Below are 13962 nucleotides of genomic sequence, written 5' to 3' on the forward strand. Positions count from 1 at the left end.
GCTTTGTTCAGGTCAGCAGGGAATGGTGAAATCGTGGCTGGAGCTGGATACAGCCTGGGCTGCTGCCCTCTGCTCCCCACCTGCCCTCCAGGAATCACCTCTGGCCCAGAGGTGGAGAAGCCTGGCTGCGTTTGAGAAACAGCCAAGCTGAGTCTAGTAATCTGTTCTTCCAGCTTGCTCGTTCACATCCCTGCATGAAAACGTGAATGAAAGTAAACTGATTGTTCATGAGGCAGGTATGCATATCCCTTAGCCTTGTCACAGGAAAAATGAGAGCAAAGAGTAGGTGTGGAGGCAGAGCAGTTTGTGTTCTCAGTGTCTGTGCAGGTGGGGTGTGGTGGGACATCTTCAGGGTGTCACCTCTGCCAGAAAAGGCTGATCTCTGAGGCCAGTGAGCGGAGCTGAGAAGCCTCAGGGACTCTGCCTTACCTGCCCAGATCCCTCCCCGCTGGTGGCAGGCGCTGTGCCTGTGTGTGCTGTGGTTCTGCACTTGCCTGCTTTGATCCCTCTGATTTGCAGACTTGCACAAGCTCCAGTTGCCTCTGTGCCGTGCTGGGAAGGGAATGCTTGTGCTCCAGGCCTGGCAAACCCTGCCAGCGTAGCAGAACACAGAGTCCAGGCTCTCTGGGCAGCTGAGTTTAGAACAACTTAAAGGTTAATGGGCCTCTGGCAGGGAGTGTGGTTGGTAGAGCCTGACCTGTTGATGCTGTGGAGGAGAAACACTGGCAGTGCAATATTTCCTTACATTTCCTGTGTGGGCAGTGATGCTGATGCCATGATCCGGCTGCTGCTGAAGGACTCAGTCCTGGGGACGTGAGGGGTGTGTTCCCAGAGCTGTCACCTCTCCTTGCCCCTGTCACTGGACACACTGGGGTGCTGGGTGGTGCTGCTGCTGTGCTGGGTCTGGCTGACCTCTGTCCCCTTCTCCATTGCAGTGAATCTGAGATCCTGCACCACGACAAGCAGTACGAGCCTTTTTACTCCTCCTTCGTTGCACTTTCCACACACTACATCACTACTGTGTGTGGTCTCAGTAAGTGTTCCTTTGCTTCTCTTGCTCCTGTGTAATGACTGGATGCAGTAAAAGTAAATCAGGACTGTTGATTTTTGTACTTGGTTTTTGTCCTCTTGCTGAATCAGACTTTAGGGCCAGCATTGCTGGCTTTTGTACCATGAAATGTCAGCTCTGATGGAAACGGAAGCTTGTTGATGGGAGTATTTGGCCACCAATTACTGGACAGTGTTGCCTGTTTGGCTGCTTATTCACTGACCTGATTTAATTTTTGGTCAAGTGTTTAAACAGTGTTCAGGATTTTTAGATTGTCCTTCAGCACTTCAAACACTGCTGTCCCTGGAAATGTCCAAGGCTGGTTTGGGAATGGGGCTTGGAGCATCCTGATCTGGTGGAAGGTGCCCCTGGCCATGGCAGGGAGTGGGACAGGATGGGATTTAAAGATTTAAGGTCCCTCCCAACCCAAACCATTCAGGGCTTCCGTAGTTACATTACCGTGTTGGAGTTAATGATCAAAACATTGTGACTCAAAATATTTTCTGTTTTTTTGGCTGACAATTTAGCAATTTCAACAAAAAAAATGGGCTTTGTGAACTTGTTTCATGTTCTTCAGAGCTTTTGTCAGCATTAAATAATGTTACTGGGGAAACTGCTTTATCTGTCTGAATTCCCCTGTCTGGCAGAAGGAATTATCCTTACTTTGCTGACATTTCTTGGGTTACATTGTAATGAGACTGAGTTTATATTGCATCTGTGTTAGGCAGGAGAGATTGAGTGTGTACCCACACTGCAAAGCATCCTGCTTTATTGACAGCATTGGGAGCTTGTTACACTGGGCTATTTTAAAACTTACTCTGAGTGCAAGGATGTGCTTTTTTCAGTACCCAGAAACCAGTTGCAGTCAGTGGCAGCTGCGTGTAAAGTCCTGATTGAATTCTCCCTGCTGCGGCTTGAGAACCCAGATGAAGCATGTGCTGTTTCACAGGTGAGCACAGGTTTGGACCTCCTGGGCCAGCCTCAGTGCGAGAATGGACTTCGGGCTCTAATTCTGAAATACCTGCTCTAATGTTGAATGCATAAAGCAAAATCAATTAAACTCTTAAAATATATAACGTGTGCACTTTGGTAGACTCTGATTCCTGCTGAATCTTCCCTTTGCGTTCTATACTCAAAATCAAAGCTTGCTCACAACTTGAAATAAACATGACCTGAAGCCTTGGTTAATTCAGTTTGTTTCCTACACTCTGGTTTGGTTTTGTGCGACAACCTGGATCACAGCTATCTATTGAGTTTTTAAAGATTTTTAAAGATTCTTGCCTGATTGTAAAAGAGGGAAGGCCTGTGAGGAGTGTTCCCATAATGTGGTGTGTCACAGCAGAGAGAGCTTTTCCAGGTGTTTTCCATAGGAAGCACAGGCAGTGTCAGTGACCTGGATTACCTGCAGTCAGGGATGTGTCTCGATCCTCAGGGGAGATCAGAGTGGCTCAGAGCTGTTGCAGTGGCCCCACCAGCTGAAGTTGCATTATTCTTAATCCATCTGCTTAGAGTAAATGATATGGAGGAGGGATTGGAATCAAGAGAATTTAAATGGTACCTGATGTCTCTGTTTTCTGTAGAAACACCTCATTCTGCTGATCAAGGGGCTGTGCACGGGCTGCAGCCGCCTGGACCGCACAGAAATCATCACCTTCACAGCGATGATGAAATCAGCCAAGCTGCCTCAGACTGTCAAAACCCTCTCTGATGGTAGGGAGGGGCTTCAGCTGTCTGTGTTTCACTGCAGCACTGGAGTTAGGCACAGAAAATCTGAAGTTTGCTGTCTGACATGGGGCTTTGTTGTTTTCCCTACAGTTGAGGACCAGAAGGAATTGGCCTCCCCAGTGAGCCCGGAGCTGAGACAGAAGGAAGTGCAGATGAACTTCCTCAACCAATTGACATCAGTCTTTAACCCCAGGGTCTCATCATCACCATCAATCACAACAGAGACACAGGTAAAAAACACTCTGAAACAGAAAGAGACTGAATTTCAATATTATTAACCCAGTGCAGGGAAGGACAGAGGGCTCCAAGTGGTATTTTTCCATATAGATGTAAAGAGAACCTTAAGTACATAAACCGTGCTTGCATGAGATAAATGGCAAACAACCAAATACTGTTTGTGCTGCATTGGCAATACTGGATTTGTTTCCTCATGGAATGCAACGTTCAGTGACATCCATGGCTGTTTGGTGTTGTGCTGCTGATACACCTTGCTTCTGTGTATAGACTTAGAGAAATACTGTGTATTTTTAGTGCCTCCATAATATAATTACTATGTGCTTGCTTTAGGTGGAAGGAGAGAGTGAGGATCAAGCTGCCACAGATCAAACCTCTGCAACAAAGACCAAGAGCATATTCATTGCTCAGAATGTGGCCAGCCTGCAAGAACTTGGTGAGAATTAGCTTTCTAGCTTGGGCCCAAAAAAGTACTGGAAAAATTTCTCTCCAGTGTTACATCTCACAGCTCTGAGTGGGAAGAAACTCTCTGACCTAAAGGGTTCTCTGAGTTGCCTGGTCAATCACCAAGGGAGGTTGTGGCTGGAATGGAGTTTTTATTGCAGAGATGAGCTCAGTGTATTTGTGTTTGGAGGGGTAAATTAGGTGGACAGTATGAAATACTTTATGGGGTGGATTGTTGAGTAGATGTGGATTAGAGTCACAGGATCGTTAGTGTTGGAAGAGACCTTTGGGATCATCAAGTCCCACCAGCTGGACCTGGTGTGTCCTATAACATGGACACAGAGCTTTGTGACCCCCATTTACAAGTGTGGGCTGCAGACTTCAGCAGCTGCTGTTGTAAAGCACTCTTTATCCTATTGCCTCATCTCCGATGGCATTTTCTCACCACCGAGAGCAATTAGGTCAATTACCGAGGGCCGTTAGGGCTGAAGCAGTGACACAGCCCTGCTGCTGTGGTTGCCAGGTGGCTCCGAGAAGCTGCTGCGCGTGTGCCTGAACCTGCCGTACTTCCTGCGCTACATCAACCGCTTCCAGGACGCCGTGTCCGCCAACTCCTTCTTCATCATGCCGGCCACCGTGGCCGACGCCACGGCCGTGCGCAACGGGTCAGTGCCACCCCTGCCCGGGGCATCCCGTGTGCCTGGGGGAGATCACTGTGTCTGGCCAGTGCTCACCGCGTGTCCTGCCCGCAGGTTCCACTCGCTGGTGATCGATGTCACCATGGCTCTGGACACTCTGTCCCTGCCCGTGCTGGAGCCCCTGACGCCCACACGTCTTCAGGATGTGACTGTTCTTGCTCTTAGCTGTCTCTATGCAGGTGAGTGGATCTCCAGTAGCTTTTTTGGAGCTTTTGGCTGTGCTTTGTTACCTGTGTGAAAAACGCCAATCACTTGGTTTTTAAAATTTTAAAAATTTAATAAAAATAAAATAGTTATAAAAATAGTAATACAATTAGAGTAATGACAATTTAGAGTTAGGACAATTACAAGACAATAAAAAGCAAAGAATTACGGACGTCCGGATGCTCTCGGGCACTTAAGCCCGATAAGCATGCCTTGTGAACAAAGGAATAATCTTTAAAAGCAGTAGCCTGTTGCATATTCATACATCTCATACATGATGCATAAATTCCTTGCAAATTAAGAACTTTTCTGGTTTTTGTCAACTTCTTCCCCTTCATCCTGGTGTTTCCATAAAGACGGAGAGAAGGTGGAAGAATGTTTGTCTTTTCCGATAAGGAGGCAGTAATTCTTTATGGGCCCCCATCATTGTCATCTCTGTGTGAAGAGTTTCTTCATTATCTCATCTCTTGCTTGAGCTAGTAAAAAAACCCCACATACATAGGTTCTATTTTAACTACAAAACTACATATACCATACTATTAAAATGTTAATGCAGCACTTCTAATCAATATAACATAATACATATAGTATTCAATTTAATATTTGCGAAAAGCCAATCATAAAATATGCATTTTTCACACCTGCATGTTCGAGGCTCAGCCCACAAGTAGCCTTTACTTGTCATGAATTTGAAGCTCTGCAGCACATTGTGGTGATTGGGTTAATATTGAAATTGTTACTGATCTGTTCTGCCACTGTTCCTGTCAGTATCTAAGAAATGACTGAAAGAATGACTGTTCCTGTCAGTTTCTAAGAAAGACTGACTCAACATTTTCTTAACAGCCTGTAATTTCTGCTCTTTCTTTTTATATTCACAGCATAATACATTTTTACTTTAGGCTTCAGCTTAATTTGTCACAGCCCCAAATCAGCCTTGTTTCCCAGGAGTGTTTTAAGCACACCAGAATCCTGGGTGTTTAATTGGTATGGGGGAGACTTGAAGGAGATGTGGCACTCGAGTCTAAAGATTGTCTTTAAAATGGTATTGAATTACATGGTAAAACATTACCTCCTTTAACTGCTCCCATGTGTTTCTGTAGGGTAAAACTTCGCTCTTTTGAGGTGCTAAAGATTTTTTAATCTTTTGCTGTAATACTGAGCATTCCTGCTCCATCAAGTAGATGGACACGTTCGATACCGCTTGTCTTAATGTGCTAAATAGGAACATTTTGTCCCAAGACTGGCTCTTCCTAAGAATGTCCCCTGCACTTGTTTTCCCTGAGGTGTGAGCGTGGCCACCTGCATGGCCATCCTGCATGTGGGCAGCACCCAACAGGTACGAACCGGGTCAACGAGCTCCAAAGAAGAAGATTATGAAAACGATGCTGCTACTATTGTACAGAAATGTGTAAGTAAATGACAGAGTGCTCATTGCTTTCCTCCTCAGCAAGCGAAGAGCACAGAATTTGTATTTATTTGCATTGCAATACACAGTTATGATTTTGGGACATAGCCATTGCTGGTAAAGGAGTTAAAGGTGTAGAGGGTAAAATACAATTGCACTTGGAGTTTTTATTTTTGTTGCTGTCTGGTGGGGTGCCTTACTATGGCTTTGGCTTTATTTACAGCTTGAAATCTATGAAATGATCGGACAAGCCATCAGCAATTCACGCCGTGCAGGGGGGGAGGTAAGATTTCCATCTCAGGAAGCTTTTTCACCCTTTTTGTGCTGGTGTACTTTGGCATTTGGATTGACGGTGTTTTGTCTTTTTGGTACTTTTTTCTCCCCGCTTCCCCATGACTTTTGGCACGATAGCATTATCAGAACTTCCAGCTGCTTGGGGCTTGGTGTTTGCTGAACAGCCTCTTCCTCATCTTGAACCTCAGCCCCACAGCCTTGGCTGATAAGGGGAAGGAGAAGGATCCTTTGGCTGCTCTTCGCGTCAGAGACATCATCGCTCGCACTAAGGAGGGCGTGGGGTCTCCCAAGCTGGGACCTGGGAAAGGGTATGTGGCACCCCTGCAGGAAGCATTGGCCAGGGGTCTGACCAGCCCCAGCAAGCAGCTACTGCAGGGTCTCGTTGGTCCCGTGATATTTTATCTCTATTTGCAATTCACGTCCCGAGTCTTGGAAAGAAGAAAAGTTGTTGTGTCCAGTTTAGCAAAGCAGTCACTTTATTGAATATTTATTTATTTATTTATTATTTTCCCCTTGAAATGTCATTCTGTCCTTTCTGTTTCTGCAGGCATCAAGGGTTTGGGGTGCTGTCAGTAGTGCTGGCAAACCATGCCATCAAATTGCTGTCATCTCTTTTCCAAGATCTGCAGGTGGAGGCGTTGCACAAGGTATGCAGGTAGCACAGACATTGTCCTGAGACATTCTGCCTTCTGCACTGATGCACACTTGGAATTCTCCTACCAGTTTCTTTTTCCTTCAATTCAGTTTGAAATTCTGTCCTCCAGGGCTGGGAGAGCGACGGCCCTCCAGCAGTGCTGGATATCATGGCTCAGAGCACGTCCATCCAGAGGATCCAGCGGCTCATAGACTCTGTGCCACTCACTAATCTGCTGCTGACTCTGCTCTCCACTTCCTACAGAAAGGTAGGACCTGGCACACAGCTAGAGAACTTCTGGAGCTGAGCCACTCCAGCTGGTCAGCACTTAACAAACTGGGGCTGTGCCGCGAGCATACAATTCTTCTTTCAAAAGTCATCAGCCAGGGCCTTTTTCTTTCCTTTTTTCAGAGATGTAAATTTGACAAACTTTTACTAATGGAAATGTAGTTTTCTTGTAAGTTCAGTGGTACTTGTGATTTTAGTGGGAAGATGAAAAGGCTGCATTGGTAGCAGATGATTTTGTATTAAAACTGTTATTTCAAGTGTTGCTTACAAGCTTGGCGTAGATTGTTTATTTTCAACCATCCTGTGTATTTTTAGTACAACTTAAGCCTTGAAAAACTGTTAATAAACTAGTTGAGATAAATTTGCTAGGAGAAAATGAAAAGGTATGAGGAAGTTACTCTTATTTTCGAATTATTGTCTTTCATAATCCTAAAATTTTCCTGGTTCTGCTGTTCTTTAGGCCTGTGTCCTGCAGCGCCAGAGGAAGGGCTCCATGAGCAGCGATGCCAGTGCTTCCACTGACTCCAACACTTACTATGAGGATGACTTTAGCAGCACTGAGGAGGACAGCAGCCAAGGTAGTAGAGTTTGCAGCAGCTCAGGATTTTACACTGCTTTTCACATTTAATGGAAATCTGGCTACGTGTGCTGTTGCCTTCTCAGACTATGACTTGTAACACTGAAAATACAGAGCAGTTTGTAAGGTCTGTGTGGCAGAAGTAGTGCTGACTGCACTCTTTTGTGTAACCTAAAGCCTGAGTGGCTGGGATTTGACAGTATTTGCTTAAGAGGAGAGTGGAAATCATTTCTTTGTGTAAATTCCTGCTGGATCTCTGTGAAAGGGCTTTGCCTTGTGATTTGGACAGAAGAAATTAAGATAGCAGACGCCTTAAGGCTGCTCAGTGAAATTCTGTTTTAGGCCTTTCTCAGGCTGGGTAGTTTTGCGAGGTGTTTGCTTATAACAGTATGGGTTTGTTGTTCCTGCCCTGTGTGCTAGATGACGACAGTGAGCCAATCCTGGGGCAATGGTTTGAAGAGACAATCTCTCCCAGCAAGGAGAAAGTGGCCCCCCCACCACCCCCTCCACCCCCTCCTTTGGAGAGCTCACCGAGGGTGAAGAGCCCCAGCAAGCAGAGTGCTGGGGAGAACGGGAACATCTTGGCCAGCCGCAAGGACCCCGAGCTGGTACGGCCAGAGCTTGGCCCAGGGAGCTGGGGGGGCTGGGGCAGGCACTGCTGGGCTGTGGCACCTTGCTCCTGCCAGGGACAGCTGTGCTGGAAACAGCAGGTCTCTCCTCTCCTCTCCTCTCCTCTCCTCTCCTCTCCTCTCCTCTCCTCTCCTCTCCTCTCCTCTCCTCTCCTCTCCTCTCCTCTCCTCTCCTCTCCTCTCCTCTCCTCTCCTCTCCTCTCCTCTCCTCTCCTCTCCTCTCCTCTCCTCTCCTCTCCTCTCCTCTCCTCTCCTCTCCTCTCCTCTCCTCTCCTCTCCTCTCCTCTCCTCTCCTCTCCTCTCCTCTCCTCTCCTCTCCTCTCCTCTCCTCTCCTCTCCTCTCCTCTCCTCTCCTCTCCTCTCCTCTCCTCTCCTCTCCTCTCCTCTCCTCTCCTCTCCTCTCCTCTCCTCTCCTCTCCTCTCCTCTCCTCTCCTCTCCTCTCCTCTCCTCTCCTCTCCTCTCCTCTCCTCTCCTCTCCTCTCCTCTCCTCTCCTCTCCTCTCCTCTCCTCTCCTCTCCTCTCCTCTCCTCTCCTCTCCTCTCCTCTCCTCTCCTCTCCTCTCCTCTCCTCTCCTCTCCTCTCCTCTCCTCTCCTCTCCTCTCCTCTCCTCTCCTCTCCTCTCCTCTCCTCTCCTCTCCTCTCCTCTCCTCTCCTCTCCTCTCCTCTCCTCTCCTCTCCTCTCCTCTCCTCTCCTCTCCTCTCCTCTCCTCTCCTCTCCTCTCCTCTCCTCTCCTCTCCTCTCCTCTCCTCTCCTCTCCTCTCCTCTCCTCTCCTCTCCTCTCCTCTCCTCTCCTCTCCTCCGATTTGCTGATAGAATGCTTTTAGCTCCAACTCCGTTGGGTAAAGACAAAAACAAGTACTGCAGTGGAGAAGTTGGAGGCCTCCAACCTTCTCAGAGAGTTCTGGAATCAGTTCTGGTCCAGACCACAGTGCAGGGAGCTGGATTGCCATGAGTGCACCTTTCCTCCACTGCAGGGGGGTGTGAGGTTAAGGGACTTGATTTATTTTGCTGGTGGTTTAGGTTTTGTTTAATGTTGTCCCTCTGCTTTTGTTGCTTCTATAGTGTGTTTCTCTTTTCTTTTCAGTTTTTGAGCCTAGCTTCAAACATTTTGAACTTTATCACTTCTTCTATGCTGAACTCCAGGAATAACTTCATTCGCAACTACCTGAGCGTGTCCCTGTCGGAGCAGCACATGGCCACGCTGGCGAGCATCATCAAGGAGGTGGACAAGGATGGCCTGAAGGGTGAGTGAGCAGACCTCTCTGGTAGAGCTGTACAGCTCAGAGGTGTTTCTGTTTTTCAGTTTTGTGTCAAAGTTTTAAGTACTGGAGAGCAAAGGTAGTAAGGGGCTCTCGATCCCTGTCTTACAGGCACATCAGATGAGGAGTTTGCTGCTGCTCTGTATCACTTCAACCATTCCTTGGTGACCTCAGATCTTCAGTCCCCTGCCCTGCAGGTGAGCTGGGATTGAATGCATAAATAAAATGAAGAAGTGTTGGTGCCTGTCTGTGCCTCTCTATGGGTTCTGCACACCTTGAATGATGTGTTGGTTGTTCCATTTGGCCCTGAGTATATTCTGCAAAAAGAGCTTGGAATATTTTGAATCCTGTGATTTAAATGACCTTTGCAGTCATCCAGCACAAAACACGGTGTAAACTTAACATTTACAGTTCAGACTAATCCACTGGACTTTGAAGGTGATGAAAGCTGAGAAGGAAATGAGTTTGTGTATTTTGTCTTGGAGAGTTGCCTCTATCCATGAATTTATCAAGAGACATTCCTACAGATTTGCTCTGCTGTCAGGACTGATGCCAAAAAGCCTTTGAATTTCTCAGGAGAGAATCAAATTAATCCTTTTGCTTTCATGTCCTTGTAGCCTCTAGGTTTCTTTGCTGGGTCATGGGCTGACCTGACTTAACCCTGCCATGGAGGTTATGAACCTGCTTCACCCATCACTGAATTCAACCCCTATACTTCATGGACTGCTTTCTACTGTATTTAAAACACTCTGTTGTTTGTTAATTTTTAAAAGCAGTTGGACTTCTCATCCATCTGCCTTTTCATTACATTTGAAAAGAAGCAATATTGCTGTGATCAGTCAAAGGGCTCTTTTTGCAGATTCACAGGTACTGAACACAGTAATCCAGTCTCTCCTGCTCTGATCTTGGAGTGAATGAGAAAAACTCATTAATGCCATTTTTTCTGCCTTGGTGTTGAGACTTTGTTTTGTTTAGGTGGTAAAGTGGCAGCACTGAGTGTCTCTCAGAAGCTCTGCCCTGTATCTGAGACAGGAAAGACATTGCTGTTTGAGCAGAGCTGAGAGTCCTGCTGTTTATTGTCAACTGTATGCTCAGATTATACTTTTAATTAATTAAAGCATCAGACAGGACTTGCCTCTTTCCAACAAGCCTCTTTTGTTCCAGAACACACTTCTCCAGCAGCTGGGAGTTGCCCCTTTTTCTGAAGGTCCTTGGCCTCTCTACATCCACCCTCAAAGTTTGTCTGTGCTGTCCCGACTCCTCCTGATTTGGCAGCATAAAGCCACTGCCCAGGGAGATCCTGACGTTCCAGAATGCCTTAAAGTCTGGGAAAGGTGAGGTCATTTTATGTTAAGCTGGAAATCAGTCATCTCTTACCTCTCTCATTTCCTGTCAAGTGAGAATTCTCTAGCACCAGCATTCCAAGTGTGTGTGTTCACTGATCTGGGATCCGTGTGGTGCTGGAGGGAGCAGAGGGTCAGTCTGCTGTGCTGGGGAATCCTTCACCCAGAGCCCATGAAATGAGACCTGCGCTCAGGAGTTGGGGGGGAGGCTGAATTCCACCAAGACTGGCTGTAAAAACAGAAGGAGGATCTCTTATTTTCCAGCAGGTTTCTGATAGGTCCTTTTAGGATGGTGCTGAGATTGTTCCTCTCTGCCATTACCTGGCTTTCACTGATAGGGTTTAGGTGGTTTAAAGCTCTCATGAACAGGTTTGAATCACCCCTTCTCCATTTGAATGATTGTTCCTATTTTCCACTAAATATATTTGCCACTGATTTAATTTCTTGTAGGTTTTACTGCTCACACAGTCTCATTCCGATACGTAATGTAGTGAACATTTGTGAAATTGCCAGTATTAGAACAGTAAGCAGAAAAATAGAATTATTTCTAGTTAAAGAGATTTTAAAGAGGCATCTAAGAGGAAAACTAAACTTGGCCAACTTCTTTCCTGTTGCCAGGTTTGTGGGCACCCTGAAGCAAAACGCCTTGCAGGGGACTCTCCCCAGTGACACAGAAGATCTGAATGTGGAGCATCTCCAGCTGCTGCTGCTCATTTTCCACAATTTCTCGGAGAGGGGCCGCAGATCCATCATGATGCTCTGTATCCAGACCATTGTGGAGCTGACAGCAAACATGGAGACCCAGCAGTGTTCTGTGCCTCTTATCGTGGCACGGCTGCTCCTGGTGTTTGACTACCTGCTCCATCAGTATTCCAAGCCCCCTGTGTACCTGTTTGAACAGGTAAGGTTTTGACATCTGGATATTTAATTGGTCACCCAGCAGGAATCTGTAATGGACAATCATTTGGTGTGTTCTTTCCATGACTCTTGTGAGTAAATCAGTTTTGATGTTGTTACCAAACTTCGGAGTTCCAAGGAATGATTAACTATGGCTGGTTCCTAGCAGCAGGTTCAGTTGGAGTGTAAATTCCTGGTGTGACTGGTGTCTTAATAAATCCTAGCAAGGACAGGATGATTGTCCCACCATATCTTTAAAATCTTGAGTATTTGGCTGTTTATTTCATGAATGCCTTTTGTACTTCCTTGATTTAGTGTTTCACTGTGGAGGTTTTTGGTGCTGTCCTCATTAATGGGAGAAGATGGTGCTTTGTGCCTGGCTTTTCCAGTTGTGGGAAGCTTTCCCGTGGATTTAAACTGCTCAGTCCAGAATAAAAACCATCAGGGAGGGTCCAGGGCTTCCCCCAGAAGAGTGGAATATTGTGTTTTGAATAGGACTGTTTCTATTTTGTGTTTCTTTCTCTGTGGGGTGGTATTTTCCCCCTACCCCTCAGTGACAAGGATGCCATGGGTGGATTTTTGTTGTTTTTTTTTTTTTTTCAGGTGCAATATAATTTGCTGACTCCACCCATTGGCTGGGTGAGTGGATCCCAGGACAGCAGCAGACGAACGTCTGTCCCACTTTATCATGGCTTTAAAGAAGTGGAAGAAAACTGGACCAAACACTGTTCATCAGGTAAGAAAGAAAATGTAAGGATTTTTTTTGCAAGATTTGTTTTTATAAATAAATGAGAGCCTTTTCTGTGCCTTGATTTGGGCATATTTTTCTGCTTTTAATGGCTATAGTTACAAAATGTAAAAATACGTCTAATAATGCCAGAATTATTTTATGAAACAAAATTCAAAGTTGTTCTCTCCTAGGAGTATGCAACAGTAATTAAAAATAAGCGTGTGTTTATTTTGCCAGGATTGTAGGAGTAGGAAAGCTTTGGCTGCCTATACCACAGGTTAGAGCACCTATAATGTGTCATGGAGCTGGCTTGGAATCTGGTAGTGGTCATGGAATGCAGAAGGTTGTGGGGATGGAGGAGAGGAAGTAACACGAGCTGGCCGGTTTTAACTGCCACTTTGACGAGTGCTTTTTGTTCTCACATTCCAGACTCTGCTCCACAGCCCAGGTTCTACTGCATCCTGTCTCCAGAAGCTTCTGAGGATGATCTGAACCGTCTGGATAGCACGGTATGGCACTGCTGGTAGAGACTTTCTGGAGGGCCATGAGGGTTTGCCAAGTGCCAGGCAAAACACAAGAAGGAAAGATTTTATTTAAAAGAGGGATCAGGAATCTTTCACTAAGTGGAGAAGAGTGGCCAGATAAAATAACATGAGATTCCCTCTCACCCCTAGCTGGATGTCAGGGCAGTCACTGTGCAAAGTCTGTGAAAATCTGTTGTAGTACTTGCAGGAATGCTTGGGATTCAGACAAAGACACGTGGCATTAGAGTTGTTTTCTCATCACTTTGCTCCAGGTTCTCCCTGGGTTTTGCTGCCATCAGGGTTATGGGCTCCCTCTCCTGCTTGCTCCTTATCCCCAGTCCATTGATCCTCAGTCCCAACAGAACCTCTGCCTCAAGTTTATTTTGCAAGGTTTTGGGCTGTGGGTATTCTGAATGCTTGAAGAGCTTTGCAAAGCAGGGGTCCTGATTTCTCATCTGCAGGTGTGTGAGGTCCTTTTCTCCAGGGCTACGAAGTACGACGAGCTCTATGCAGCCCTCACCTCTTTACTGGCTGCTGGCTCCCAGTTTGATACACTCAGGAGGAGGGAGAACAAAAATGTCACTGCACTGGTAAGACTATATTGCTGCCTGTGTTGAGGAATAACAAGTTTTCAAACTTAGTATTTTCAAGCAAAGTATTTAACTGAAGTATTTTGGACTGTGCTTGGAGTAACAAGGAACTTAAAAATGTCATAACTAACCACAGTGTTCGTGGTGGCTGCGCATCTCTTGAGCTTTTAAATCATAATGTGCTTCAGACTTGCTGTAAGTCCATGGTAATTTCAGGAGGTGTGGCTAGAACACGATTAAACAGGAGAAAATCGTATAATTTTTCCATTTTCTTTTCTCCTGTGTTGCATATTTTATTGTTTAATAACAGACAGAAACTCAGTCCAGAATGTGTTCATCTGATTTGGCACATCTGCAGGAGTGTGGAGTCCCTGCAGAGATATTTCAGTAGCTGTAATGATGGAGACTGCAATCTTTCTGTACTAATTTTTCCAACT

General features: G+C 46.0%; 1 protein-coding gene across 5 annotated transcripts in view; it reads left to right on the forward strand.

Annotated features, from left to right (window-relative positions):
• Nucleotides 1-13962, forward strand: part of UBR4 (ubiquitin protein ligase E3 component n-recognin 4) — an 85752-nt gene that overhangs the window by 2777 nt on the left and 69013 nt on the right. For all 5 annotated transcript variants that reach the window (XM_068171578.1, XM_068171579.1, XM_068171580.1 and 2 more), the window contains exons 2-22: nucleotides 936-1033; nucleotides 1894-1997; nucleotides 2629-2758; nucleotides 2864-3003; nucleotides 3341-3443; nucleotides 3975-4116; nucleotides 4204-4328; nucleotides 5637-5761; nucleotides 5982-6041; nucleotides 6170-6360; nucleotides 6600-6699; nucleotides 6817-6954; nucleotides 7435-7552; nucleotides 7972-8159; nucleotides 9267-9426; nucleotides 9553-9638; nucleotides 10606-10775; nucleotides 11403-11685; nucleotides 12285-12417; nucleotides 12841-12920; nucleotides 13397-13525. In XM_068171578.1, coding sequence (XP_068027679.1) covers nucleotides 936-1033; nucleotides 1894-1997; nucleotides 2629-2758; nucleotides 2864-3003; nucleotides 3341-3443; nucleotides 3975-4116; nucleotides 4204-4328; nucleotides 5637-5761; nucleotides 5982-6041; nucleotides 6170-6360; nucleotides 6600-6699; nucleotides 6817-6954; nucleotides 7435-7552; nucleotides 7972-8159; nucleotides 9267-9426; nucleotides 9553-9638; nucleotides 10606-10775; nucleotides 11403-11685; nucleotides 12285-12417; nucleotides 12841-12920; nucleotides 13397-13525 — 2803 coding nt within the window. The remainder of the gene's footprint in view (nucleotides 1-935; nucleotides 1034-1893; nucleotides 1998-2628; nucleotides 2759-2863; nucleotides 3004-3340; nucleotides 3444-3974; nucleotides 4117-4203; nucleotides 4329-5636; nucleotides 5762-5981; nucleotides 6042-6169; nucleotides 6361-6599; nucleotides 6700-6816; nucleotides 6955-7434; nucleotides 7553-7971; nucleotides 8160-9266; nucleotides 9427-9552; nucleotides 9639-10605; nucleotides 10776-11402; nucleotides 11686-12284; nucleotides 12418-12840; nucleotides 12921-13396; nucleotides 13526-13962) is intronic.

Source organism: Anomalospiza imberbis, chromosome 23 (genome assembly GCF_031753505.1).
Source record: "Anomalospiza imberbis isolate Cuckoo-Finch-1a 21T00152 chromosome 23, ASM3175350v1, whole genome shotgun sequence".
In the NCBI taxonomy this organism is placed as follows: Eukaryota; Metazoa; Chordata; class Aves; order Passeriformes; family Viduidae; genus Anomalospiza; species Anomalospiza imberbis.